Source organism: Poecilia reticulata, linkage group LG3 (genome assembly GCF_000633615.1).
Source record: "Poecilia reticulata strain Guanapo linkage group LG3, Guppy_female_1.0+MT, whole genome shotgun sequence".
Lineage (NCBI taxonomy): Eukaryota > Metazoa > Chordata > Actinopteri > Cyprinodontiformes > Poeciliidae > Poecilia > Poecilia reticulata.
The window spans coordinates 24,580,812-24,604,249 of NC_024333.1; the positions used below are offsets into that span (position 1 = coordinate 24,580,812).

At 39.5% G+C, this 23,438-nt stretch overlaps 1 protein-coding gene across 1 annotated transcript in view; it reads right to left on the reverse strand.

Annotated features, from left to right (window-relative positions):
- fto (FTO alpha-ketoglutarate dependent dioxygenase) overlaps positions 1-23,438 on the reverse strand; it is a 139,815-nt gene that overhangs the window by 72,338 nt on the left and 44,039 nt on the right. The window contains exon 8 of the mRNA XM_008405567.2: positions 4,018-4,142. Coding sequence (XP_008403789.1) covers positions 4,018-4,142 — 125 coding nt within the window. The remainder of the gene's footprint in view (positions 1-4,017; positions 4,143-23,438) is intronic.

Genomic DNA, 23,438 nt, shown 5'->3' on the forward strand with positions numbered 1-23,438 from the left:
ACTCTGAGGGCCTATAAGTCACTTGTGAAGAACTACTGGTCAACACAGCCAATTCCTCTTTTTTTCTTGCTTCCTGTAAAAAAGATGCGGTAAGAAAAGGACAACAAAAACCCTTGCAACAAGCAAGCCTGGAAACATCAAAATGCCGCAAGAAAAACAAAATCATCTGTTTACTATAATTTTAGTATTAGAATAACATTAGAAATCCTAACTTAAATAAGATTGCAAGATGTTTTGAAAAGATTTGACTGAATAAAGTTGACAAATCTCAATTTGTGTTTCATGCCTTGCTAAAGTATTAACATCTCAAGAACACACAACTACAAACTTTAATACATGATATCTCATCTGTCTGACAAATACCAATCTGAATATGTGACTTCTGAAGACAGTTGTAGAATAATAGCACATTGCGCACCATATTTTAACAATTTAGTCTAACAATATATACATTTCTTTCTATTTGATAATAAAGCTTTTGTGCTGCTCTTTTGGCCCCCCAAAAAGCAAAGCATATCTTCACCCATAGAGTCAACTGTCTCACTTAACATTGCACATAGCCGTGTGTTTAGGTTTGCACAAATGCTTTCTGTTGACAACCACTTGACAGGACGACCCGTGCTTTTTTTATAAGAGGATAGTGGAGGCAGAGAACAAACACTGAGTGCGTTTAAAGGGAAGAGAAGGGTATCAGGAGCAGCCGGAGTTCAAACACATCGCACGTGAGTCTTGCCCCCCACCAAAACTAATCTCATCAGTCTTCCAGCACTGATAGAGTAAACGTCTCTCTGTCCAGCCGACAAGGACTGAGCATTTCCTGTCCCGGTCTGTGATGCTCGTTGTCAGGAACTTAAGGATTGCAGAGCAAAGTCTAGGGTTAGACACAGTTAGTAGGTGGTAACTCCGCATTGTGGGTGGCGGAGGTCATGGTGCTGATGGTAGGATGGTTTCTAGCTTTCAGCACATGCAGCTGGAATGCACTATCAGTGGAGGACCCACATCAGAGCTGTGAGACTCTGGGCGTCGACACAGCAGAGTAAGGTGTGTGGAAACAGGCTGTTTACAACGCTCATCTGGATGGGACGGAGCAAAGGGTCATGTAAAGGGGATAGATTAACGCAAAAACAGGCACCACGGAAAGATGAGAGAATCTAATTAGAGGGATGTGAACAAATACTGTGCCTTCAAAAGGTATTCTTACATCTTGAACAAATATTCAGATTTTCTCACATTAAAACCCAAAGCTTTGATGTATTTTGTTGAAAAGGACGAACATAAACTAGCTTGTAACCATGAAGACAGAAGGAAAGAAAGAGGGCCAAAAGGCCAATGGTTCACAACAGCTATTAGTTGTGCACCTCTTTTCTTCTTCTTTTGAAAGAAAGTGGCAAAAAGTTTGTCACAACTCATGTAAGGGACACAACAAACACATAGAAGCATTTGTTAGTGAGACACTGATGTTAGATCTGTTCAAAAGGACAATAAGCAGTTAAACATTTGTGAGTCAAGCGCTGGAAAAAGCAGCCATACCAGTGTTTTTGTATGTCCTAGCATTGAGGTAGAGGGTGACTGAGAAAATGAACAGCTAAAATAATACTGTGGGGCATGCGTGGGGGCCTTTCCTTATCTGAATAAATGGCCAGGGCTCTAATCCCTGTGCTCTCTGGTTTTATCAGGAGGGAAGGAAGTGAGCGGGCTTATCCAAGACGCACGTGTCGGGGTGATAGCTGCCAGGCCCGAGCAGGACAAAACACACACCAGCCACGGCAAAGCAACTCCGAGGAATTCACTTCAGCTCTTTGGAAGGAGTCATCGATGAATCAATTTGGAACTGATGTGACTTTTTCTGGTGATGTTGTCATGAGCTGATTGCAGTTGGAGTTTGTGGGAAAAAACTGGTGCTACTTGCTACAGGATGAATTTGGTTGTGTATTTTCTTTTCTTAAGGGCTAAAGGGTGTTAATTAAATATCTGCTTGTGTCGGATATTGGTTACTGAATGCCTAAAGAAACATTTGCATTCTGGGTTTTGACTCTTGATGCCAAAGAAATCTAATTAGTTATGGAAATTACTTAACTTGAGGCAAACCGCAGCAAAATTTAAGCAAACACTACTTTGATTGTTATTTGTTGGTTATGATTGATGCTTAAGACTTTGAGTATTGAGTACCTTTAGTTGATTATTTTGCAATCTATTTCATTAGTTTCCCATTTGTAGCTTCTCTCCCTTACTTTACTTCCAGGCCCGCCATACCCCACAGCTGCAGCTCAATCAAGTAATCGCACTCACCTGTTCTTCACTCCATTATTCTCATGCTGCATTCCAGTTACCAGGTAAGTTGGAACTTGGAGGTGGGATTGACGTCAGACCCAAGGTAAAAGCGTTCGAGTTTAGAAGTTGGTATTTCAATATGACAACGCCCATAGCCATTATTTGCAGTAGTTCTTACAAACACCATTTTAAGCTTTACTTTCCGTAAGTAAACACTACTTTTAATTTGTTCAGTTTAGAGTTGCAGGTGCTACATGTAACATTGATTGTAGACGAACTCTTACATGTTTGTCTTTTAAAATAAACATCTTTCCGCCTCACCTTGCCATGGTGAAACACAAAGTTGGCCTTCCATGTTGTGACTGGGGGTAGTCAGAGGTGCTCCCATTTTCCCAGTGGAAAATACAACTTGATTAGGTGATCCAGTTAATTTTTCCTACTGGGAAGTTGGAATTTCCCAGTTATAAGTTGAATTAATTCCAGATTCAGATTCCCTGTTCTCAACCACTTCTGTAATTCCTGTTATTCCAGTTATGTTCCTATTGGCCATTTTTGAAGGGTGTGGGGGGGAGAATGGCAGGCAGGCCTTTCTTCTTTGTGTAAGACATGAGATATAATATCATTAATCTACACTGTTGTCATGACTCTACCTGACTACACTTGGGTCTTGCAACCGTACACATTCTAACATTATGTGCACTTGACACTTGACAGCGAAGAATAATTTGAAAAACGGTGAAAGAACCCTTTCCTATCAACGACTACTCGTCACTCTGTTTCCACCAATTCTACTGTTACAAGCAAGTCACTGCATGAATAATTTTTCAAGTTACCAAATGTGTCTTGTCTGTTAATTTTTTTTTATTTCCTCAAAAAACTAAATATTACAACACAAATGGTAACGCCATGTTCGGAATCCCTGTCTAATTGAGTTTTTTTTCAACCAACCTGACAAGTTGACTCAGTCAATACAACAGGTCAACTGAGGAACTTCTTCCTTTTCTTACTTCAAAGGAGGGTGAACTTGTCTCAGATCAAGTAACATGTTGACATCAACTAAACAGTGCTTCCTAAGACAGGCTCCACTTTGTCAGCAATATTGTCACATGTTGATACAACCACAATATATAATGTAAGTACAATCAAAAAAATGTTTCAAATAACTGAAAATTATGCTTTTTAAACTCCCTTGCAATCAACTATGTTCCTCTTTTTACTCATTGATAGACAAAATATCCACTCTAAAAAGCTAATGAGCTAAATTATTTCATGGGTTTAATAATACGAAGAGAAATCCTTGTAATCTTTCTGTATTAGTGCATAAAACTTAATATAGTAAAGAAACAACCACAAACATACAATGTTTGCTTAATTTGAATGTAAAGAACACGTTTGGACTTTGGAGAAAAAAATACTAATTTGTCCAAACTTTTTCAGTTTTCTGGATTACTTTTTTTAAAGGTTTTATTGGCTCTAGTGGCTCTAGCGAATTGACAGGAAAGTGGGTATTGAGAGAAGGGGGAAGAAATGCGGCAAAGGTCGCCAGGCAGGGAATCGAACCTGCGACGGTCACGTCGAGGACTAAGGTCTTCATATGTGGGTTGTACTTAACACCTGCGCCTCCACAGCAGCCCCTGTGTTACTTTTGAACTTGTATATCATTGTCTTCTTCAGATTTGACATAGAGCTATTTATCTGCCTAAAGAGTACAGTGTCTAGGACCAAATTCAAGATACATGGTTTTACCTGTCTCTCCATGTCTGCCTCTGCTGGTGCCTGTCTGTCAGGGCAGACAGCAGGGTTTCGGCCATTTCCCTCCGTCCCTCCTCGGCTTGGCCTTCCTCCTCCACAGTAGCCAGGAAAAGCATGGTCTGAAAAGATGTAAAACAGATTTTAAGAGAAATACGTGTAAAAGCAGCAATCGTGATCTTAAAAACAGCGAACAGAGAAATGACACCTCTACATCCTACTAAAACATCCAAACTATCTGGCTTTAATTAATATCAGCCTAAATGTTCAAGACCATGGAATTAGGTGGAAAGACAACCTGAAGTGATTCATACAACACTTGAGCTTCTATTCTCAGTGTAGAAATTACACAGCTCTGAGCTGAGACTCAATTATAACATCCTCGGGACGGCAGCATACAGTAAGTCTAGTATAAAGTCAGTTTCACATCAGAGGATGGGCAAATTACACCCAATATTAGAGTGTGAGTCAATTAATCGCGTCCTGCACAGCGAAGTGTAATGTGTGAGTATCCCCCTGTTGAACATGAATTACAGGCCAGCTTAAAGTGTGACGTGGCACATCACTGCTAATCAGAGACATCCTGGCAAACCTTCGCCTCCGAGTCTTCCGCAGCCTCTAAGCTGGTAGAGAGGGAGTCAAACGAAAAAGGATCTGGCAGCCCAAATTAAATGCAGCGCTGTCAGCCGCACTCAAATCCCTCTTCCTCTTTACCCGTCACACATTTTCTCCCGCTCTGAATATCCTTAAATGCCTCCCCCCTTAGCCGAGCCTGAGAAGTGATGGATCTGTAACTGTGACTGACTCTGACGCCTTGTTAAGAACAGTCTCTTCCTGTCACATCCACCAGTCAGGCATGTTCATTTCTTCCCATTAACAGTGACTCCCCAACCCAGTCATCCAACCTTCCTTTCAGAAATACTCCACAATATGAGAGAACTTTCATTTCTTCCTCTCCACCTTTTTTTAATCCCTTTCTGACAATCCACCTGTCTGTCTTAATTCATGTGACGATGGCTTTGATTGTCTGCGTACGTGTTTCCAAAGGAGACGAGTAATATGCTTACTTCCCTCTGCACCACGCAGGACAGGTGTCAAAACACGTAGCGGTGTGTGAATGATTACACCCAACTCGGAGGAGACACCAAAGATTACAGTGACCAGGAGGAGGAAGGGCCAGCTGTACTCCCTCTGCAAACTGTGTCTTTCAGTTTGGATCAAACTCTGTCCTCCCGGGATGAGTGACGGGCTGAGAAAGTACCACAAAGTGCATTCAGACTGTATCACAACCCCAGCTGGTAGACATCACATTGCCGTGCCGCCTTTGTGATGCCCCATCAACGTTTCCCTTGAAACGCTGCAGAGCAAATGATTCGCAGTTGATCTGAAACCTGCTCCTGTGTGATTCCAATCTTGTTCCAACACATTTCAAAGTTAAAACAGGATGAACGGAAATGGGAAGGATTAACAAAACACGTTGGATAAAAGCTGAGGTATATGATTAATTGAAAAGTGTTGACAAGACGTCAGCCCAAACCCATAACTGTTAGGAGTGGGCTATAAATCGATTTCATTGATTAATCAAATTTCCTGTATAGTGAAGATTCCATTTTTGTAAAAATCTAGATTTTTTTTTTTTTTCCGTCAATGCACTCCTTGAGCTTCCATAGTTCAGAGGGATTGCAGCCCGCCCAGTGCCTACCATCTAGTGTTACAAACATGTATTTATTTGAACTTTTAACTCGGGTCATGTTTTTTAAGTTTTTGAAAATACATTTTGTTATTTGAAATTTCGAGGTGACAAAAATCATAAACTTGATTTAGTATAGGAAAAATGTTTACAGTTTAGTTTACTTTGATTTGTTTTGATTTTTTATTTCTCACACATAATGACAACTCAAAACTAAGTTTCACAGAAGGTTGGAACAGACCAAAGAACATTATTTAAAAATAAATATTAATTTAAGGACAATCACCTGGGATATTGCTGAGTTAATTCTTGTCCAGTTTATCCTTCTAGACGAGAGTATTGCATATTGTGGCAAAAAAGGTGCACAAGCAACCTTGACAGAACCATAAAGCAAAGCCCCTTCTACAATTCAGTGAAGTCACAAGAGTCAGATCAGATTCAGGACATGGCCTACAACACTCACAGGTGTGTAATGAACCCACCAGTCATGAACCAAAAAACATTGGAAAAGTCAAACCTGAGTTTACTCAGATAAAGACTGAAATGTTGACCAAAGTACACTTTTTTAATCAATCTAGAAAGCACCAAAAGAGTTTGGAGAAAGAGTGGAGAAACATAAAAACAGTGAAAATATTGTGAAGCCATAAATAAATTGAGCACATAGGCAGCCACTGTGGAAACAGAGATTGATCAATATTTATGGAGGTGGTGATTGCATTTCCCAGAAGGACTTGGCGACTCACCACATTGACAAAAACTGCCAATACTTTGGCTAAAGATGACTGCATCAACGTGGTTAATTCCTCCTTAAATTGCCTGACCAACAGTCCATAAATAGTGTATTTCTGAGAAAAAGATGAGAGAAAAAGACCCAAGAATGAAAAAAGTTGAATTCTATTAAAACAATCTGGGTCAACTTGAGGTATTTTTTAGAGCTTTTAAAATTCATCAAAAGGAATATGAGTAAGTTGTGTTCTTGCCACATGCTGCTTATTACTGTTAAAGAAAAAATATGATTTAAAATAGTTTTGTGTTAAGTTGTTTGTCACATGAGGATACAACCTTGTTTTATTCTAAGAGTTTAGGAAACTTTTCATGTCAGTTATGTGTTTATGAGGTTAATGTGGTTATATGCACAGAAAATGACAGAAAAAAACATCCTTGGAAATAAAATACAAGGACATCATTATTGACCTTAGATTTCTATAAAGTACTACATGCACAAGCTTTTTTCTTCYTTCTCAATGACTGCTCAATGCTCAATTTTTGTGAGCATGGATTTGCATTTAATTTTGTGTGTGTGTGTGCAGTAGAGGGCCCTCTCGTGTGCATGTGTGATTGCGTGTCAGAACGTGCGCACGTATGATCTTCTGTTTAAAGGACTCAGTGCTGAGAGAGGCCTTCAGGTTTAGCCCCAGGCTGATCCCCAGGCCATTTAGGCACCCCACTGCTTGTTTACTGGTCAAGCCCAGCCAAAGCCAGACMTCAGTCCTTTATCTTTGGGCTTATGTTAGCACAAATCAGCCCCTTCTTTACTTCTATTTACTCCTCGATGACAGTAGCTGTCCTCAMAGTCCACCTCTATCAGCCCAGTGCTGACCACAGATGTCCCGCTGACCCTGGCCACGGCCTGAGGTGAATCAGAGGACAAGGGGAACCTCGGTACCTCCATCCCCGTTTCCCAGACCCCCAAATTGAGCTCTGTCTATTTTGCTACAATGTCGGCATAAACATTTCCGTTCCTGTGCAGAGGCAGAGTAGGTAAACAAACACGCAGGCAAGCAAAGGTGGTGTTTTCGCTTGTGGAGAGAGCTGGAGTGATGATAGTGTTCCAAGCGGAGGCTGGCTGGAGGGCAGCCTGGGGCAGCTCACTAACACCTCGAGTCAGGACTGTATCTTAACACCAACAAKCATCTGTCTATTCCATCACATTTCTATCGTATAACAACGTGTCACTCATTCAACACAGAATAACACAATGGGAGGACTGTTGCTGCACACAGAGTGCAACATGATGTAAAACTTCACAGAATAGCTGTCTCTGATTACATAATGGCCAACTAGTTTTGAAGGCAGTATTGTTAAAACAAAAAGATRTGTGCAGGCACTGAAAGTTTGCACTCCATAAAACYTACCTACTTGCTGACTAGCAGAGTATTTTGGAAGCTATCAACRCCTCCATGGAATGCATAAGATGATTTTCATACAAGACTGTCAAGAAACCCGAAGTACTMCTAATCTSTCTTAAATCTTCTGCATTTGCAGGCCACAAATGCTCACAAACCTCAAAAGTGACTATGTAATAACTTGTTTAATAAAAAAGAWTTCTAGWTGAAAGTTGATCAATAAATGGTCACTCTTTGGATATGCTCTATATYCAAAGATGCTCAGACTATCTCTTGTGTCTCGGACACAGASATATGAAGAGATATCACGTATCTCTTCATGGAGATTCACTTCATGAAGTCCATGACACTTCATGAAGACAAAGCTAAAGAACATGTCAGAAAACTGATTTTGCTGCCACCTTTGCTTTGTGTAATATTACTACCTCAASCATGAACAGACTGTTTAAGATAATGTTTTGGCATCTCAACCAGATTTAGGTTTAAACTTTGAATAGACCATTCCAAAACATTTTTGTTGTTGTTTGTTTAGCTGTTCAACRGTGGGCCTGTTGATATGCTTCAGGTTTTTGCCCTGTTGCATTACCCAACTTTGCTTYGACATGAAATAAGAAACTGCTGCCCATACAGAAGCCAGAATCACAACTCTATTATTTATATGACACCATCTTTGACTGCTGCTATGATGCTCTCTAATGAAACGCTGCTTAAATGTTGGGTTTTAGTGACTTCCAGGCTACATTGCAATTTTGGTGAACCAATCACTCCTGTAGTTTCACCTCGGTTCCATGTTTTCTCCATTTGTGTTTAGTGGCTCTCAGTTTGGTTCAGTGAAGTCCCAATCGTAAGAAATTGTTTTGAAACCCTTTCCAAGCTGATGGATATCCTCAACTTTGTTTTTAATATTTTTAATGAAAATATTCAGCCTATTTTCCTGTCGTCATACTGGTTTTGCTTAAGCAACTTCTTGATTCTTCAGGTCTGACGGTAATCAGGCCTAAATGTGGATCACCAAACTGAACATATTTGTCTGGATAATCACAAATAGTTCAGAATTTAACAGTGGGGTAAATTACCTTTTCCACACACTGGGCCAGAGTGATATTGAAAATTAACTTCTGTTAATTGAAATAATTGAAATCATCATTTGAAAACAGTTTTGTAATTCTTTGGTTCCTGAAGTGTGAATTCTGCAATAGGGCAAATATGTATTCACAATTCAGAAACACAATAGTGTGACACACATTTTAGAAATAATGATGTAGAASCCCACTTTATGCATACCTACTCCTAATTTMTGAGCTTTTTTCTCATCTGTYTGGCTTTGCTTTGACTCTGCTTTTATCAAACTCCAKATGCTGGACAGAAGATGCTGCATGGGACTAAAAGGTAAACAATGTTAAAACAAATACAAGCTACAGCTGTTTATCAAGTGTCTTTAGGTTAGCACAGTTTTACCTATGTTTGGGACCTTCTTTATAAAATACATGGTTGTTGCACCACCTACTGCAATGAATAAGCATTTTTATTATTTTTGATTGGACTCCCTCAGACCATTTCAAATTTTACCTACAGTAAAATGCTGATTTAGCGTTCTTGTTTTATTTTATCAAGCAACATTCTTCCATAACTCAATCTCTTCTTGCCCATTTAACACGTCACCAATGTGGACTTTTGCCACCATTTCCAACCAGCTGCTCTAACACCTGATTTCACTGGCCTTGGGAGTGGGAATTTAGCAGATTCACAGCTGCCTGCATCTTCCTCTCCCCTTTAATACAGGAAACCAATATCACTTTGACCGCCAGTGGGGAAAAAAGGCATCAGGCACCTTGCTCTGGGTAATGGATAGCTTCTGCTCACTGATATAAACAACAGGGGAGCTGTGATCCTGTCAAGGCCATTTCCAGTCTGAACAAGGGATCTGTGTGTGTTTGCTTCCTTCCACCGCAGAGTTACTTTGTGCTCTTTATCGGTGGAACAACTACAGTATCTGGGAAAGAAATACGCTTACACCACGTACCCTTTTCTGTAACACAACACCACAGTTATAAAAAAAGGTGTGTGGGTAACTGTATGTACATTATTTCTGCCATCTGCCTGCTGTCACAAGATCATAGMTCGTTCRAAATTTGGGGAATATCTGAAATTAAATTTACTCTACTTCCCAGAGATTGGTTGATAATGTACGAGTGCATGTGCTCTGTATGTGTGTGAMTGTGTGTTTGTGCTTTACTGTGTCTCACACTGTAAGGCTCATTTTCCCAACAAATACCTCATTGTGAGAACCCACTGCTCCTTATGGGGCCCAAAGGCCAGACCCCGTAGAAAGGAGTGCTGTTTTGGGACCAAGGTGTGAATTGAATTGAATTGAATTTACATTAGGATTAGATTTAGGCATGTAATGGTAGTGGTTAGATTTAGAGTAARGATTTTTAGATTTTGAAGTAGCACAAATTATGATATATCAAAATTTGATACCACAAAGTATTATTCATTTAGATATGCTTATTTCCTCTTCGCTGCTACACAGTTTTTTATCATACCAACAAGGGATGGTCTTTAAAAGTCTTAAAATTTCACAAAAATCTTGTTATCCTATGTTCATAAAAACAAGAATTTTGATAAAGTGAAAAAAAGATATTCGTTTCAGAATTTCTCAAAATATACACAGAATATTATTTGTGAGAGGCAGTGGTCTGCTGCTACAGCCTCCATATAGCAACAGAAAGCACTTTCTCTGGCATCTCAGGCTTTACACCACAGGGGGAAAATGGAGAGTTTGTAAAATCGTGAATAAAACTACTTGCCTAAATGCAAAGAAACTAACATAACATTTTTGTTTTTTGTTGGGGGGTTTTCTACATTTTTTAACACCCACACTGATCATAAAAAAATATTATATTCAAAGACTATTGGCATTTTCATTTATTTGTTCATTTTAAAAAAGTKACCTTGAGAACCTGACATGGACACCAGGGCATTGTAGTTATTATTATTGTGTGAGCGTGTGTGTATGTGCTTTTGTGAGAGGGTAACGGTGAGTGTGCTGATGTGTTCTTGCCATCTCCATGGTGACAGAAACCAAGGCTTTTCTACCGGGTTGACCTCTGCAGCGTCTCGGGCGCCATCAATTAYGTCAGCTAGTAAAATGGGCTTTGCAAAACATAGCAGATTATATGGAGTGTAAAACATTAGAAAAATGTGTCTAAAACATCAGAGCAACTTGTTTGAAGTGACAAAGGGTTGGGGAGAAATAGAGACAGACCCGAAAAGGAGAGACCCCTGACATGTGATTTTGTTTGAAGGCTTTGTAACACACTCAAGTGGGCAGGRACGCTTTCTTTGACCCTTAAGGCAGTCCATCTTTTGGGCAGAATACGAGCAGGATGGACGGACATATGCTTTGCACAGGGTCAAATGAAGCAGAACTCACAGGCTTTTGTGCCGCTTTCTTTTGGTGTGAGAAGAAAAGGCAAATCTGCTGTCAGGTTGCAATCCAACGCACCCACAAAAATCACATAAAAAKTTTGCCATGCTGTTTTTTTGTACTTAATTTTTTGGACAAGTTTTGTCTCTGACTCATCATGAACGTGTGTGTATCAATTGTATTTAATGGCTCAGTCACATAGGTCCTAGCATGAACGWGTTTTCCAGGAGGGCGAAAAAAGGATAGTGCAAAACCTCCTGAGCGGACTGGCTTGAATGCGCAATCCATCCATCACAGTGAAGCTTTGAGAGGCCCTTTGACTAATTCAGGACAATAAAGACAGAGCTGGACAGAGATGTTTGCGATGAGCGCGACACTCAAGCACCTTCTGCTCTCTTAAACCCCCCCTTTCTCTCTTTCAGTTTATGAAAGCTGAGTCTAGATTCCAGCTAGATAGCAGATTGCGATCAGTGCCTCATTCTCCTGCCAGTAGAAAGCTTTTTGCTGACTGGGGCCAAAGCCAGTCTTTTTAAGCCCAAGAGTTACAGTGTTACTCACACTGCACCATACATCAGGTCTTCAAAAATGCTAAACCAATAAAATGAGTTTCCATCCATCTTGACATGCTCACACWGAAGAATTTGGTTTTAGAAGAGGGGGAAATGCCCGCCGGGGCAGAAATGCACAGCTAACAAAGTTTTGATAGACTGCSTGGGTTCTGGGAAGTAGTGATTCTTCAGTTTTAGCATCTGGCTGCAGTAGTGAGATTTTACAGGCCTTCTTAAATGTCATGTCTTACATCAAATGTGAATTAGCTATAGCAGTACAGTAAAAAAGAGTGACTGTATCTTAAGTGCAGCAGATTGGGATCTCTAAAATTATAGGTTCCGTGCCATGACATACTGTGCAGTCTCTTAAAACTACGAGGAGTGAGCAACATTTTATAAGAGAAACCTGGTTTAACCAAAGCTAGGATTGCAGTCAGATATATTCAACTAACCAAATGGACTTTCCCATGATAGCATTCAAAGTAATTAGTAAAACAAAAGCATTTTTCACAAAAGCTGAGAAAGAGAGATCATTACACTAGCTGCTTTCTGTTGACAAATTAAATCTCGGTCAAGTCAAGAAAGGCCTGGATGAGAAAAAGATCCTAGAGGTTCCTATWGAAGCCTTAAAAGTCAACATCTTTGGTGGGATTTTTAAGAAGCCAATTCCAGCACAGGAGCAATCAAGCATTGCTGATCTATAGATTTTTTGCACATARGAAATTCATGAATTCTAAATCTTATTTTTCAATCAAAATCTGTCATCTGCAGTTTTCCTGTGTAAATAAATCCAGTGCTTCGCTGCATTATTTAAACCCCTCCCCAGCTTTGGTTGTTGAGTTGCAGACAATGGCACACATTAGTAAGCAGTTAACTATAACTGGATTAGGAACTCACGTGTGCTTACTGTCTACTACAGTCTGGAATGAAAATCTCACACACTAATAGCTTTTACATTTAATAATGCCTGTTGAACAAAGCCGTATACATTCCTCAAAGATCTGGGAGAACGCTGATATAATCTAATTAAGTAAAAGGAATTACAACTGAATATGGTACTCTTTGGACTGAGTTACTTCATGGATGTTATTATTGAAATAAATCAAAAATCTGCCATACAGTGTAGTCACATCCAAGAGCTCAAACAGATCAAACTTTTTCAGTGTTTGTGTGTGTCTGTGTTGGCTCTATGTGGTTTCATCTTTTCTCAAAAGAGACGCTAATAAGAATGATGTTTGGTGGCCAACTTTTATTGCAAGTGTGCTTTATCTAATCAGCATTTGGAAACAAACCCCARAGGATTTTTCAAACAWTCTGTTCTTTGAAAACATTACTAAACAACAAAAAGCAGGGAGATCAAGCCTGCTTATCAATTGACAGTTCTGGAAAGGCAGAAAAACAAAAAAAAACTGARTTAATGTAGGTGATTTTTAATCACAGAATGCTTCTTGAATAGTTGCCCCTAAACAAACATACTTCACTTATAGATTGTAATCTAAATGATTTTTTTTTTTTTAGATTCAGAATACTCGCATCTCCAAATACCAGATTTCTTGAAACATTCACCCAGGTGCTTTTTCACTCTCATTATGTTTTGTGTGTATGTGCACGTGTGAATGGTTCTCAGCCAGGGAGGCTGATGAGAGCGGCTAAAAGGTGTTTATGAGACTGTTAGCCAGGAGAGGATGCTGCCCTGCAGCTTTCACCCAAATAAAAGAGTCATTCATTACTTCCAACATGACCCTCTCATTAYGCACAAATAGGAATTAATGAGTGCTATATCGGGCGCTCCCAGCTGAGTGAGGCGGGGCTCGCTAAAGGACTAGCGTTAATTACAATGTCCTACATCTCACCCATTTAACACCACACATCAGATCTCTTTTTGCAGAGAAGGGATAGCAATGGCCTTTCACTGCGCAAGGATGGACACTCTGAACTCAAGAAATGTAACTGTTAATGTAAAAACAGAGAACTATCAGTTGAAAAAGAAAACAGTTGAAAAATATTTTTTCTGCAGAGTTTTACAAGAGAACTTCATTTTGATCTCAGGTGTGCTGTGCTTCTTGTACTGTACAAGCTTTCTTTTGAAAGGCGCTGACAAGAACTTCACTCAATGCTCCTTGGACTTCCTCTTTAATGTACACCGTCATCTTGTTTACAGCATCAGCTTTACTATTGTTTCATATTTGCTGAGAACTTTTATTTGTGATGATGCTTGCCAATCTGATACTGCTTCTAAACATTTGACCTTTCAGGCAACCAGAAGTGTGATTATTGGCCAATATGAGAAGACTGTCACTGATGTAGGTGGTGCACTCTAGTTGTACACTGCAAGAAGCTGTAAAAATTGAAACATAGGAGAAGGCCTACTTCTTTTGGAACTACACAAATATCAACAAACTTCTTCCCTTCTGTTATAATTGTGCCTTTATGACTGTACTGAACTCTCCACCTGGTTATCTTAAGATAATATGTTTTATTTCTTTAACTGAATAAAGTCAGTTTTGCACCAGAGGGAATTTGTCATCATTTCCTGAGGAGCGGAACAAATCTGCCCAAACAGTAAAAGCAATCAAACTCTCCATTATGATATGCTTTGCCAATATCAAGTATCACTTGTATCACAGTATCACAGTATCAAGTATCAAGTATCAAGTATCACAGTAATTCTGTTAAACTGTTACTTAAATTGTCTTATTTCAAATAGTTCCAGGTAAAGTCTTAGTCAAGTTCAACAAATTCCACATGTTTACCTTTGTGATGGTAGGACGGATGGATAATGGTTGTGACGATGACTTGATATGGAAAGATTACACTCTTTAACAGCAGGATGTTTCATTTTTTATTTTTTTAYCTCCTTTGCAATTCTGCTCACCGTGCAAGATAAACATGGATCATAATCCAGCCAAGCGGCTAGCCCACTAAAACAGAAAGTTGTAAATTACAAACTGGGAGCACAATTTATTCACCTTTAGCCTTTTTACTTATCTTTATCCTGGGTGCCAATAAAATGTAGCTGAAAATGCATTTTTACTACATACAAATCTGACACAAACATTAGTAAGGTAAAAGATTTGTGTTATAGGGAATAAATTATACTGGGTCTCGGTTGGTTCTGTAAATGGTTTCTGCTTAAGCTACTCACAATAATAAACTCAAAAGCAGTATTTTGGGACATCTTAAGATCAAAAACAGTGAAATAATCTGGAAGAAATCAGTTGACCAATTTGATTAGTGGTCATCTTATTAATGGCCAACCCGCTTTTGTGTTTTTATGACTGCTGCACAGAAGTGTATTCATTTTATCTTTGGATCTTGATCTCACTGGTGCATAACAATACCAGAAAATGGATTACCTCGCTAACACCTATCTTCTATTTTTGTCCCTAATTAGGCTTTAACTGTTTTTCTTCCACTTTTAGGGGGATCTACAATTGGGGTGGGCTGTTTTGATTTTCATTAATTGGTTTCATTTATTGTTTCATCTGTGTGGGTAAAATAAAGCCCTCAGAGACAGCAGCTGTGATTAGGGGCTCTGTAAATAAATGTGAGATGAATCTGAGCTGAAGATAAACAATAATAAAAAATGGCAACCACGGGAGCTGATTAAAATTCAGATTTGGATTTAAAAGATTTGTTTAAAAGAATATACAGAGCTCTGGATAGCAGACCTGTATTTGTGTTCAGTTTGGCTTGCAGAGCTCATTTGGAGGTTGCAACCAAAAACTTTGTATATATTGAAGCACTACTTTGCAAAGTAAGTGTAATAACAATGATAAATGGCTTTCTTCTAATGAAGAGCTTAAAATTCAAAGTGCAAAAACTACCATTTGCAGCCCTTAGTTCCAAGTCTTAAGGTTTGTGTCTCTCCAACTTTGTGGAGACTRAAATCTTCATTGCACAATACTTCAAGTCTTACTGGCTTTAGAGCACCTGTGAAAATATATTTTCAAGTCTTAACATATTTTTATTTGGATTTCAKGTTGGTATCTGATAGAGCCTGTTCACCACATGAATGTGTTTAATCTGAATCATTGCACTGTTGCTCTGCCTGCATGTTTAGAGCCTTGATTTTTATATTTTTGTTTTGTTTTTTTCCTGGAAGGTGAACTATTGAATCTGTGTCAAGTATTTTCCAGACTCAAACATGTTTTCTTCCAGGACCACCCTGTATTTGGCTCCATCACCATAAAATGGCATTGCCACCACCGTGCTTCACTCTGGTGACAGTGAGTTAAGAGTGTACAATTATTCATCCAACATAGCACRTAGACAAAGAAGGATAATTTTTGTCTCATCTAACTAAGCACCTTAAAACGKCTTCTGTCTCCCCTTAATGGCTTGTGAAGCGTCTTATGGCTCTCTAACACCAATTTAACAATCTTACTACTCTTCCATGCAGACAAGAACAACAACAAGTACTTGTCTTTTAAACAGATTCTCACCTAAACTGGGACTCTCTGGTGTTCGTCCAGAGCTACCATAGTGGCTGTTTTGTCATTTGATTCTTTATTTGTTAGGCCTGTTAGCATAGACCGCAGTGCTTAAAAAAACCTAGCACTACCTGTTCAGAATGTTAGCATCTCTGGTTTGCTCTTTGGTCTTCATGAAGCAGGTGGTTCCCTAATATTGTCGAACAAACATCTAAGTGTGTCACTCAARCATATTGATGGTAACATTTTGCACAGATGATGGGCATATTTATTAGGTCAGTTCTAAAGACATTTGGTTGMCCAGATTTCATTAAAGGGTATCAGATTAAAATATTTGTACRTGTCAAAGTACTTTAGAAACCAAGTGTCCCCTTTTTGGCCAATATCACAATTATGCACCACTTTGTGTTAACCTGTCACCTCGATTGAAGGTTATAGTTGTGACGAGACAAAATGGGAAAATGTTATTGCAATACACTGCAAGTATCCCYGAGCTAGACGCTATATTTTTAATACATAAAATGATTACATAAATATATACATAAAATCTACTTTCTTGTCTTAATGACAAATAAGGATGTTTTCTTTTGTCAATGGCAATGTCTTTCGCTAAACTTCTGTGACATGATTGCCTGTGAGAGGAGTAAACAATTACACCTGGATCAAAGTAGAGCCATAATTATATGTCAAATGCTGGTTGGCATTAGCGTCTCTTGTCAGGTAGAAGAGGGGCGGGCATTGCTGTGAGATGTTCGGAAATATCTCTTTCATCTTTTTATACTTTCTCCCCCATCAAGGCATGTTTTAACAAACACACACTTCATCCTTCATCTCTCTTTTGCTCTCTTTTTTTTTGATGGTATGACACAGGAAGAAGCTGAGCCCTGCAGCCAACGCCGCCGTCCACACTGAATGCGATTAAAGTGAGCAGTGATTAATCTGGGCTGCCCCATAAGTCCTCTTTACCACTTTAATGGATGTTATCTCCCCCTCCTCTGAAGGCTTATCTTGCTGATCGGGGCCAAGGATGAGGAGAGGAAAAGGAAGGGAGGGAGAGTGGCTACGGGTAAGGGGGAAGAAATCAAAATAAATCCATACAGAGGTAAGTAAATGAATAAGCAAGTAAATAAAGTGAGTAAATAAATAAAAACAGGGATTGAGGGTGCTGCTAAGCGGATAAGGCAGATCAGTCTCTGTAAAGTGCTCATTTGTTTTCTAAGAAGACGAGACAAGCTGCCTTCGAAGCCCACAGACGGAATTAAGGGAAAAAAATCCTGTCGACGTTACAATTCCGAGGACAAAACTTTGAATAAATCTTCTCACAATAACAGTGAAAAGATAAGGTGACGACAGTACGCAGCCGCCATTCAAAGTAAATAAAGTAAATAAATAAATGCCATTACTTTCTGTGCAGTTTCTACATTCAGACAAGCAGTCAATAATGATGATATTTCCCTCAGGTGCAGCAGGGTAACAAKCTTGGTCAGGTTTGACTTAATCATGTGACAGAAAATACTAATTTCATCCCACACAGYGTTTAAGACATGATGTTATTGGAAGAATGTAATTTTAATAAAATAGTAAAAATTCTGACAACAGAATAATAACCYTAATTTTACTGGGAATACTAAAGTATAAGGCACATCAGCAGTTGCAGTAACTTCTTCACACATTCTTTACTTGACCTAACCTGAATTGCTTTATAATAATAATAATACATTTTATTTGTATTTTTTAGTACAGTTTCTAAAAACTCAGCTATTTTTTTTTTTTACAGAAATCACACAAAATTACAAACAGATTAATTAAGTACATCAAACCAAATCATAAACAGGAAAAAAGAAACCTTACATACAACCAAAACTAGACATGGGCCGGTTACTGCTATCAAGCCTGTTTTAAAACTAATTTGCCTTCACACTGTTCTTAGTATTTGTGCCAAACAAAGTAACCAGAGTTATGAACACAAGGCACAGAGTTACCCTTCTCCCACCTATTGCTGCACACTGCTAGGCAGCAGGCTGAAGRAAGACCAAATCATATTTTTAAAATGTTTTTCATTTGTATGATAATGAGCCAAAGGCAATTATTTACTCAAACTGACAATAAGGATTTACTCTCCTCTGTTCTCAGCCTGTCAAACTTATAAAGGCAATGTAGTCTCTAACTATATTTGGCAAGTTACCAGAGGCACAACTTAGTAAACTGAACAGATTAGCTTGTTACCATTTAAAGAACAGAAGAACAAAACTAAATATGAATGTATAAAATTTATTAGGGTTTTTYATAAGATGCCATATTTTACTCAAGTTGTTTGTCGGCTTATTTTTCTGAATTCTAACTTTTAAATTTCACTACATTGGCTTTAGTAAAACAAAAAAATTAATATTAATTCTGGTGGAAAATCAGTGTCTGAAAATTCACTAACAGTAAATTGTGTTTTTTTTATTCTACAGCTTTGCTGAAATCTGTCTTAGAATACAACTTATAAATAATGGTATTTTAGCAGCAGTATTATTATTAGCTGCATTTGTGCTTTAAACACACATATACCATGATGATCATTTTTGCTTGTTCTGTAGAAATATCAGTCACAATGAAAAAGTGTCTTTGTTCATCTTTCACAAAAGGCCATCACACCATGAGACTCTAATACCGCCTCATGCCCGTTTTAAACTTCTCAAAATGGACACTAGTGTTTTTGTTCTATTATGCGAGCACAGCCATAATACTGTGACAGGGTTAAAGCTGTTCAGGGCTTTCATTTTCCCTTTTTTTCCCTCCCCACTCCGGCTTACAGCGATGTTGCAGTGAGATTCTGTCGTAGACAAACCTCTGCGGGATTCCATTCAACACTAGTGTACATCTTTAGGTACAAAGCTGCGGGCTGCACTGGCTCCAGGTAACATAAACGCTCCCTTCAAGCCACCGCGTATATCTGCCCATGGAAATTCTCTAAAGGGGTTTAAGCGTTTACGAAGAAACACTATCAGGCACTGCCGAAAAATTCAGCTTACCCTGTTGAATAGGGACTTCAAAGAGAATTGCAAATACCTTCGCACCGCTACATTTTCTCCCCTCTTCTCTCCCCTTTTTCTTGCTCTGCCTCTCCGCGTCTCTTCCTGGTTCTTTTCATTTTCTTTTTTCATGCTTCCAAACATGAGCCGCTGTGTGATGTAAAATGTATTATCAGCCATATATTTCCTCTTTAAATGAATAATAACAATAATCTCGGAGTAATTTCTTTCTTGCACAGCTCTGTCTAAATAGGGCAAAGCAAGCAAGCTAATAAAGAGCTGTGGATAAACAAGGCCGCGCAGTAATGAACGTGTGGATTAGGGCCTCCAGTCTATGTTCGGCGATAAGGGGGGRAAAAAAGCGACTACTATGCAGGTAAGAGCACTTTCTGGCTGTCAGGGAAGGATAAACTACTCTGCAGCTGCACTATTTACTTCCTACACTCACATTGTGGACACACAAACAGAAACACTGATGGTTACAAATAAATCAACACCCGCACGCTCATTCACACACACCGTCAGCGCATAAGAACCACAAAGAATCGGAATAAAATAAACGTATAAGCCTATTTACTGAGGACAGAGCTCTAAACGCAAAACAATATGCCGCATACACACAGTGTGATTTAATGTTAGAGATAATAAATGGCTTCATAATGAGCAATAAAAACGGTCCTTAAACAGTTTACTGCTTAGTTCACACTTATAATTAATCTGGGTTGCATGTGTGCATTTAAAGTGGGTATAAAACTCTGTGCAAGTAAAAGAGAAAAATGAGTGCTGGGAAACATCTGCTGCATCATGCAGCTGTAAAAGAAAAAAAAAGAGAGAAAAACAAAGAAAACTGCCTTTTTCCCACCTCACCTGGACCAGGAAGCTCTCTAGAAATTTTTTTTACACACACGCATGCACACAAAAAAATGTTTTGGAAATTATTTAGCACAACGGGAAACCATAACATTTATAATGTTTTACAAAGCCATCAAATAAAGAGAGAGGGGATTAATTGCCCCGGTCCGACCTTAAAATAATTATTTTGAGCGGTGCAACTCTAAACTCCAACGAAATTGATACACTTTGATAATTAGATTCTTGGCACTGACCCGCTGAAGTCAATAAAGGTTATTAAGGCCAATTGCTGTCTAAACGCATTACGGGCAGAGTAAACTGTCCGTCGGAGGCCCCTGCTACTCCAGCGCCAATATGATAATCCATTCTCCGTCCTGGGGGTTTCTTCCCCAGCGCCTGTGTCTCCACTCTGCCATACAAAACCAGATTGGATTCGCTTAACCTTTCCAGGACTTTGATCAAATGAGCTCACACAGCAATAACATTTACATTGACCCCCCCACCCCCTCCAAAGTCTCCCCAACACACACACACACACGCACACACACAAACGCTCTCTCACTTCTCTCCACCTCCTCCTCTTATTCTACAGACTCTCCATCCCTCTTTCTACACCCTCTCCACCCACCCCCTCGTCTGCACGTTTGCTCAATAACCTAATCAGCTCTTGATGGCGGCCGGGCCAGGCCGCGTATGATTGCAAGCGCTACCCACCTCAGCAGCCCGAATTGTTTCCGAGGACTGTTATTACAGTGAGGAGTTTGGCGGGGGGGTGTTGAAATGGTCATCAAACATTATCCCTGTGCAAACACACAAATGTACAAAAGCTAGCCTCCATTATAAATCAGAGAGAGCTTTGCGATAAGGTAGCTCACGAGTGAGTTTGTTTGTGACCAAACCGTCAGAAAACAGGGACTGACAGGTTGGGTGAACGGAGCGGAGGGAGACGCGGCCCCGACACCACTTCCTGTTTTGTACGTCTTGAAGTATACAAATGTATTCAACAGTGTGGATCCCGTTTATAATGAAAGTGGATTAATTTCCTTGATATGCGTTGAAAAGATTTCCATCGACAAGACTCGCTCTCCTGTCAAATGAAAAGGGGCAGGGGGGGTGGGCAGAGATATGGTGAGATGGAGGAAAAGAAAGAGGGAGAACTAGAGAAATAAAGAGCGAGAGTAAGAAGGAGAAAAAGAAGAAGGAGATGGAGTGCATTGAAATCTCTTTGCAAGTGCTGGCTTTTGAAGTTGTGAGATGAGCAGCCACAGAAGTCAGAAAAGTGACAAATTAGGGAAAAAGCTGTACTGTGCAAGCAGAGCTGCTAAATCAATTAAAGTCATGCCGAGTGCATACATTAACATCAATGGCTTGCGCAAACACACACGCACACACGCACACAAGCAAAAAGGACAACAGAAAGAGAGAGAGAGAAATGTGCTCATGAGCTCGCCATCGCTTCTCCCCCTACAGTGAAAAGAAGAAAGATAAAAAAAATACCGCGCCGGTATTTAAAATATTCTGCATAGAGCCAAGATCTTCTGCCTATTGTGACTCACAAAGAAGCCATTCATTGTTGCTAGTTTAAGGAAATGTCACTATTGTACAACTCCAACGATAGCAGAGTCCTGGGGGAACACGAGGCTCGGAGCCAGGCGGGTCTAAACGGAATCCAGCACCCCGGATCACAGGGGAACATAGAAACCTTTCAGCTCCTGCCCTTCTTCCACCTGCCCGAAACAACCTTTACCTACCTTTACCTTTACACACATTATCACTATGCTGCGCTCTCACGTGAAGTACACTTGAAGATTATTCGGGAGTCTTATAAAAGAAAAAGAAAAAACGAAAAAAAAAAAAAAACAGAGGTGCCCAGCAAGCCGGTGGACTCGTTTTGTTTTGCTTCTTTATACATTTATTTATGTATTTTATCAGAATGTCATTCAAATAGAAGGATGAGCATTTGCATGACAACAGGCTGAGGAGCAGAGAGGGAGCCCCAGGGAGAGACAGTATCCACATACAGGAGCCAGTCTCTCCATATTGCAATATTCTTCATACAGACTAACAAACGCATACGCAGCCCAGCGCATCCCACAACGCTGCTGCTAAATATGACAATAAAGCAAGGAAGCCTGGCGGTTTGTATTACTATTTTAGCAGGATGAAACAATAGGCCCTTTTATTGCTACAGCGCAGTATATAAAACAATACGGTGTCATTTTATAAAGCCTATTTAAATAGACACGTATTTGGTTTTTTAAAATACCCACACCGATATCAGATTTGACTAAAAAAATAAATAAAATTGCGTCGCATTAAAATCTACTCCGCAGGCAACCAAAATATGTAAATAAATAAATGGTAAACAGCATCTGCTCACACTAGGTCACTCGTATTTCACCAAATTAGACGGCGCTGTCAATTGCCAGCTTCAAAATGTAAAATATATGCCAATATAGGGGACTGCAGGAGAGACCGCCATTATTTAAATAACTCAAAGTAATTTAGGGAAATGTGTTTTAATCCAACGGCAGAAAAGCCTCAGCTATCAAAAGCTCCCAAAGAGAAATCTATAAGCCATATTTATGAAGTGCTGTTTCATCAGTGTATCTGAGGTCGATGCATGTATGTAAATACTGCTAGCAAAAGCAATAATGTTGTCTTTCATCACAATAGAGAATCGTTACCTTTGTGTGCTGTGCCAGTGTTTTATTTTTTTCCCTTTTTTTTGGTGTTGCTTTTACATCTATTTCTTTCTCCAGAGGAGATGCTGCCTTTGTTTTTTGACATTGTAACAAAAATAAATTATTTAGGCAAAAACATAAATAAAGTTAACTTATTCTAATAAACATATGACAGTGTAATTTCAAGTTTTGAAAAAAGAAAAATACTGGAGAAATTATATTGCCAAGTGTGCTACTGTATGTTTCTACTTTAAAGAATTTCAACTTTATTTACAGTATCATATAAAGTTTTCACTGAAGAGCACAAAATTACTAACGAATACCGACACAAGAAACTTTCCACTTTAGCAATGCCCTGTCCCAAACACCGGTCCGAATCACACACTTCTTCTGGACCCAGAGGTGGAGCTCTAAAGCCCCCTCACCCACTCTCTGTCAGGGTCTCCGGCTGGCCGAGACAGAGCGGGCCTGCCGCTAGAGCCAAGCAGCAGCAGCGGCACAGGCACCGCTCTCCCCTCCAGCCCCTGTCTTTATCCCCGCCTGAGCATTAGATGTGATTACTGCTCAGCGCTCGACACTGACAGAGACCGAGAGCTCCCAGAGACAGCAGGAGCGGGAGAGAGACTGACTGCAGGGAG